Source organism: Sitodiplosis mosellana, unplaced genomic scaffold, assembly GCF_009176505.1.
Source record: "Sitodiplosis mosellana isolate CC-2019 unplaced genomic scaffold, AAFC_SMos_1.0 Smas_scaffold_6099, whole genome shotgun sequence".
Taxonomy (NCBI): Eukaryota; Metazoa; Arthropoda; class Insecta; order Diptera; family Cecidomyiidae; genus Sitodiplosis; species Sitodiplosis mosellana.
This window is the reverse complement of record NW_022601340.1, coordinates 473,995-481,217: the sequence shown is the minus strand read 5'-3', so window position 1 is coordinate 481,217 and position 7,223 is coordinate 473,995. Positions and strand designations below refer to the sequence as shown.

Genomic DNA, 7,223 nt, shown 5'->3' with positions numbered 1-7,223 from the left:
ATGTAGTCTGAATCAATTGATAACAAGAAGACACTCAGAGAAAATTTAGCGGAACAATGATTCCGATTTATCGGTATTCTTCAATGCGAATTACTTATTAAAAAAATTTGGTTGGAAAATTCTTGGAAAAGCGCTACTGTGGAAAATCGGGAAATCGGAGAAAATTCAGACCAGTCTCAATCGATCGGGCGGGAAATTTCATGTGAGGTGGTGACCCAAAGGGCAATTTTCAGGCGAAAAAAAACCATCCATTTTTGAGATAAATAAAAAAATTCGGATGGCAATTAATAAGTAATTTGCATTGAAGAATACCGATAAATCGGAATCTCGGAACATTTATTCCGATTTATCATTCCAATTGGTTTTAATACCGATTAATCGGAATCATTGATCCGCTAAATTTCCTCTGAGCAGATATCGTGTGTAAAATCAATTCCAGAAAGAGGAGCATTTTCCCAGAACATCGTTTTTTGCTTTGAAAAAATAAGTATTGAACATACGAGATGGACATAGAGATGAGTAGCGCTTTTTTAGTATTAACGTCGTGCAAAGTGAATTGAACTGAAACGATGATGGTTACACGTTACAAGAGGTGATGGTTAGTAGACTGACGGATAATCGAGATCGTACCGTATAATTTCAGAATACACAGGGATAGTAGATTTATATACTATTCCGAATTCCATAAAGATTTAAATTAAATTTAAGACAGACAGACTAACATTCTATTTCGGGGAGTCGTGAAGTGACCTAGCGCCGAAGCCGAGCGAAGCGGGGCGAGGCCGCTAGTATAGTATAATATCATAGTGATAGTTTTTGTCAATCTCCCCACTGATTTCAACAAAAAATCATTTCTATTCTACTCTCAATTCGCATTCCATACAATGTAGGAAAAAATTTTTTGCTTTTATTTCAGAGCGTCAAACCAACTCCACCGCCACTTACACCTAACGAAGCTAAATTTATAGCCGATATAACGGTACCGGGAAGTGAGTGTGCATTCGAATTTCGAATTAAATCAAACCATTTTTGACGTCATTTTTTATTTTATTTTATTTTTCGACGGCAAAAGAGGAGATTTTCCATGACTCATAATCTAATACTGATTTCATCAAAGCACTGAAATATTTTTCTTTTACAGAATTTCTTACTATCACCAAGGATGAATATGCCAATGCTGACGAAAATGCTGAAATACAATTTAATGCAATCATTTTATCTGAAACGGAGATTTTTACCTGTGCATATCATGTGCACGGTGCGCCATATGTGTATGTAACAGTTAATACACTATCAAGCAATGCGAAAAAAATCAAAGTCACTAAAGACCAGATAGAAATTCATGAGAAATACGCATTTCCTGGATTGACATTTGACATCGCTAAGATTACACTTAAAGAACCGTTGGAGTTCAACGATAACGTTGGCAGCATCGATTTGGTGGACAAAGATTACAAAATGAATGACCCATCCGAAATGGTCACTGTCTATGGTGATATGGTATTGAGTGGAACGGTGAGAAAGAGACGTTATGACACAAAGTATTTGAATGGCGCCATTTGCAAACCGAAATTGGGCGCTGTATTTGATGCAAATCATTTGATGTGTTGCACTTTAGATGAAAGCATGGGAACTCCCTCTACGTTTGGAGGACCAATGATTTCGAAAAAGAATAATAAACTTGTGGGTATGACCATAATTCGTTTACCTGATAAGCCAGTTATATTTCAACCGATTGCACCGTTGCTTGATTGGATCCGGAAGCCAAAGGTGTGACGTTTTCAAAGAAGAAGAATATAGGTTCGAAAAAAGGGGTTTTAGGCGCCTGAAAAAGCTGAATACCGTCTCTTTTTTTGCCCCTGTCATTTGATGTTCAACAAAAAACCGAATAAATTTGAACATTTGAGAAAAATGCATTTTATTCTCCATTCGCCCATGCGCAGTTACATGATTATCTGAAATAATTGCGATATATATTAAAACGAGGTTTTTATACAAACTTCCCGTGTAGACGGCCGTCACACCGGCAAAAATCGGAAAAGAAGTTTAAAAAATTGTTTCAATTCTAATGCATTATTTTGTGTGCCTAATCCATTGTTATCGGCACATTGAAAATCACAACCTTTTGGTCACCATTAAGATGAATCATCATTCCAATGGACTTGAAAGTGTATCGCAAATTTTTGTTTCATTTAAAGTGAAACACGATGTCTATAGTCAATAGATATTTCGCGATTCACTTTCAAGCGAACGGAATTCATGTTGCACTTTTGAAAAAAAAAGAATATTGTGATACGCTTATACCCAGTGCCCAAGCGAAAGAGTATGCGTGCGCTCTGGAGCTACAGTCATGTATCGGTGTGCGTGAACAGCATACTATGTTTAACGTAGAAGCAGTGAGAACGTAGATGTGTTGCATACACACGCTCGCCGCTACGCTGCGATGAAATTTATCGTCACGATAGAGCCTCATTGTACTCTTTTGCTTGGGTGGGCCCAAAAACCTTGAAAACGAGTTCTCTTCTCTGTGGTTGTCTTTTGCTGTTGCATAGTGTATCACGTCAAGGGGGAAACTACTACTACCGCGTAATTCATATCAATGCAATCTAGTAAAACACAAATTCTGAAAAATTCCAAAAAATTCTGCGCAATTCAAAACAATTCCAATCAATTCCGATGTTCCTTAGTCAAATTTGGTGATGATCAACTCAAAATATCGCAAATATAGGAACATTTACTATTCATTTGAATGCATATTGAAGATTTTTACTTCCAGATCATATTTGAATTGGTTTGATCTACAAGACTCAATTCTAGCTCTGTTTTCTATTTTGAAAATATTTTATGTATCATAAAGCCCTTACCTATTTGAAGTGAAATATTGAATTGGAAGTGAGACCTATGTACAATTAAAAACGTCCTATCTGAAGTTATTTCGATAAGATTGAACATCTATGCGCTTAAGCATTCTTTTGAGATGCTAAATGACCCTATATTTGCAATTTTTGAAGTTGATCATCATCAAATTTGACTTAGAAACATCGGAATTGATTGGAATTGTTTTGAATTGCGCAGAATTTTTTGGAATTTATCAGAATTGGTGTTATACTAGATTGTTTTAATATGAATTATGCGGAAGTAGTAGTTTCCGCATTTCCGTTTTAGGAAGTTCAATAACAAAATTCCTTTGATGGATACGTGTAGCTGATACAATTTGTGTAAAATTATGGCAAAAAAATGGAATACGTTCGAAAACATTTTAAATTCAGATGTAACTGGTTCGTAATTTGGTTATTTTCGGCTGTTGCTTATTGTTTTAGCACACACTCATTGTTTTTGTGAACATTTTTGTTCTCCAGCCTGATGATGCTCCTAATAAGAGCGAAACGTCACACAATAAACGAATAATCATTTTCGAAAACGGTTTTAGCCCAACACACCACTTTTGTGTTTATTCAGATGGAATGAAACAAAACAACAGCTACACGTGTGTATTAAAGGAATTTAGTGCATGTGATGCTGGAGTGCACAGTATATATTATGTGTATAGGCTGATATTCAAGTTATGAATTCATTTCAGAGTGAATAGAATTTACCTAGGGGGAACGAACGACACAAATTCAAAGCTAACATGGAAATATTACCAATGCCTAACAAAACGTGCAAATGTGTGCAAATACGACAAACGAAAGCCAGAAGATGTATGCGTATTTGCCATCCTTATTCGTGCTCAGCGGGCACTGCTCACTACGAACGAGACGAAGCAACATGAAAACAACAAGAATAACATAGACGAGCGCTATGCAAATGCTTGCAAATGGACGTGAATACGGCAAATACGTCAAGTCGTTCTTTCACCATAGGAATTTACTTCAAGGGTACTTTTTTGTTCAATGCGTGATGTGGCATTATCATGTATATATGAGTGGTCGGGAATAAAAATGACCAACGTTGAACCATGGTTTTATTCTTTTTTCTAACCACTCTGAATTGAATTCATAACTTGAATATCAGCCTATATACATAATATATACTGTGCACTCCAGCATCACATGCACTTAATTGCTTTAATACGCACATGTAGCTGTTGTTTTGTTAAAACGAATCTGAATAAATACAAAAGTGTTGTGTTGGGCTAAAGCCATCTCCGAAAATGGTTATTCGTTTATTGTGCGACGTTTTGCTCTTGTTAGGACAAAAGTGTACACAAAAACAATGAGTGTGTACTAAAACAATCGGCAACAGCCGAAAATAACCAAATTACGAACCAGTTACATCTGAATTTAAAATGTTTCCGAACGTATTCCATTTTTTTCTATCGATTTCCACAAATTGTATCAGCTACACGTATACATCAAAGGAATTTTGTTATTGAGCTTCGTTGAATGTTTGAACATGGTTACACTATGCAACAGCAAAAGACAACCACAGAAAAAGGAACTTATTTCCAAGGTTTTTGGGCACACTTTATCCAAATCTGGAGCGTTAGTTTTACTCTGGCACGTCTAGTTTCCAAGATACGTTCATTGCGGTTTCCATATCAGATTTGGATTAAGTGGGCACAAAAACCTTGGAAATGAGTCTCCTCTTTTTGGGGGAAATTTTTTTCTTTGAAATTTGTTGCATAGTGTTAGTAGACCTCAATTCGTAAATTCCATAACTGTAAAATAGTATACTTATACAATCATTCATTACAGTGCACATGCCAGCTATTGGTGTATGAATGGTATAAAAGAGGCGCCACCGCATAGGGAAGACCAAACGAATTCAAAGTATCTCTTCTCAAATTATCATTGTGCAACAGGTTAAAACTCTGTTTCGTTGGCAAATTAAAATGAATCTACTACACGGTTTGTTTTCGGTGCTATTTATCGTTGAATTTTCAGTAAGTTTTTTTTCACTTTTAACCAATAAAATACGATGTTTCTGCAGAACTGAAAGTAAACACGAAATTTATTTTTCTAGGAACTTCATGGAAAACGTAAGACAATTTTCGTTTTCGAACACGCTTTTTATGATTCAAACAGATTTTTTAGACTATTATTATATTTAATTCAAAATTTTATTTTTTTTTCTAATGAACAGATGGCTTCTTCTCGCAAGCTCTTCTCAAGGGCGAAGTGGTTGAAAACATGTCGCAGGCAAAGTTTGTAGCTGGAATCCATGTCCCCGCAAGTAAGTCAGCTTTAGAATAATTTTTATTCTTTTTTCGTGTGCATTTTCGATTCAAATATTCTATCAATTTTGTGTGTTTTAATTTCTGCTTGTACTGGAACGAAACGATTTCATTACAGAATATTTGTATGCATTCAAAAACAATTTAACTGACGCTGATAGAGAAAGGCTGTCTACATGTACCGCATTTATTCTGTCGAAAACGGAAATTATCACGAATGCCCATTGTGTGGCTGGCGCTCCATATGCATATGTGGTAGCTGGTACGAAAGTTGCATCAGACAAAAAACAAAAAATCAAAATCAAAGTCGAAAAAGAGAACATTGCATATCACCCTTATTATAGTCATTCAATTGTTGGTCCATTTGATATTGCCAAAATTACACTGAAAACGCCGTTAGAATTCAGCGATACCGTTGGCAGTATCAAACTCGTGGACAAGGATTACAAATTGAATAACTCATCAGAAGTGGTCACTGTCTATGGGTATGGCGTGTTGAATCTACCAATGATATTGAGGCGTTGCGATGCAAACTATATATCTGATGTCGATCGTGTCAGCGCATTTAACCCACGTCAAACATTGTACTTTACTACTGGTAAAGCTACGAAAGATGGCGAAATTCTTATATCGGGCGATTCGGGTGGACCAGTCGTTTCAAAAACAAATGGCAAAATCGTGGGCATAACTGTGGGTATAAATGGAACAACAAGTGGTCGTGGAATGTTCCTTCCAATTACTCTATTCCTTGATTTTATTCATGACCCAAAGGTAATAAAATGTCTCAATTCTGATTCTCAACAACGCGTTCAATTGTAATTTTGCTTTTATTTCAGAGTGTGAAACCAATTCCACCTCCGCTTACGCCTAAGGAAGCTAAATTTATGGCCGATATAACGGTACAGCCAAGTAAGTTTGCATTCGAAATTCGAAATAAATCAATTTTATAATTAATTAAAACACTTTGAAATTATCCGGTTTTAAAAGTCACTTTTTATTGTCATATTTTTTTCGAGAACAAATGGGGAGATTCCTCATGATTCATACTCAAACAACTGAAATGTTTTTCTTGCAGAATTTCTTACCTTCTATGCCGATGCCAACGAAAATTCTCCAATCCATTTTAATGCAATAATTTTGTCGAAAACGGAGATTTTGACCTGTGCACATCAAGTGCACGGCGCTCCATATGTCTATATAATAGTTAATAAACTCTCAAGCAATCCAACAAAAATCAAAGTCACTAAAGATCAGATAGAAATTCATGAGAAATACTCATTGTCTGGATTCGCCTTTGACATTGCCAAGATTACACTTAAAGAACCGTTGGAGTTCAACGAGAACGTCGGCAGCATCGATTTGGTGGATAAAGATTACAAAATGAATGACCCATCCGAAATGGTCACTGTTTATGGTGATATGATATTGCATGGAACAGAGAGAACGAGACGTTATGATACAAAGTATTTGGATGGCGCCAAATGCAAATCGAACTGGGACGATTTATTTGATGCAAATCATTTGATGTGTTACACTTTAGATGAGAGTATGGGAAATCTCTATGCGTTTGGAGGACCAATGGTTTCGAAAAAGAATAACAAACTCGTGGGCATGACCATATTTGGTTTACCTGATGAGCCAGTTACTTTTCAACCGATTGCACCTTTGCGTGATTGGATCCGGAAGGCAAAGGTAGGACGTTATCAAAGAAGATGAAAAAAGGCTTGGAAAAAAGGGTTTTAGGCGCTTGAAAAAGCTGAATACCGTCTCTTTTTTTGTACCTATCATTTGATGTTCAACAAAAGAACCGAATAAATTTGAAAATTTAAGAAAAACGCATTTTATTTCTCATTTGCGATATATATTACGTAAGTCTGAGCGAGAAATCATGAGTTCTGGGTATCCCAGTGAATAGGTACTACGGAACTGGTGAAATGATGGCTCGAATTTATTCATAGCGTTTTAGAGGCGATGGACACACTATTCTTGCCGAATTCTGCTCGGAAATGCGAGTTTTGGCCATGTGTAGATTTGACCATATAAATCA

The 7,223-nt window shown here is 36.1% G+C and overlaps 1 protein-coding gene across 1 annotated transcript; it reads left to right on the top strand.

Annotated features, from left to right (window-relative positions):
• The first annotated feature begins 4,726 nt into the window (after window positions 1-4,726).
• On the top strand, window positions 4,727-6,907 carry LOC129573507 (uncharacterized). The gene is made up of 6 exons (XM_055454029.1): window positions 4,727-4,885; window positions 4,966-4,981; window positions 5,086-5,175; window positions 5,295-5,947; window positions 6,013-6,085; window positions 6,252-6,907. The coding sequence occupies exons 1-6, from the start codon at window positions 4,835-4,837 to the stop codon at window positions 6,890-6,892; spliced, it is 1,524 nt and encodes a 507-aa protein (XP_055310004.1). The 5' UTR covers window positions 4,727-4,834; the 3' UTR covers window positions 6,893-6,907.
• The last annotated feature ends 316 nt before the right edge of the window (window positions 6,908-7,223 follow it).

Bases quoted from the DNA above. Each gene is read 5' to 3' on its own strand.
- LOC129573507 (XM_055454029.1), top strand. From the start codon at position 4,835: ATGAATCTACTACACGGTTTGTTTTCGGTGCTATTTATCGTTGAATTT. The intron at 5,948-6,012 runs GTAATAAAATGT...CTTTTATTTCAG, and splicing joins ATTTTATTCATGACCCAAAG to AGTGTGAAACCAATTCCACC. The intron at 6,086-6,251 runs GTAAGTTTGCAT...TTTTTCTTGCAG, and splicing joins CGATATAACGGTACAGCCAA to AATTTCTTACCTTCTATGCC.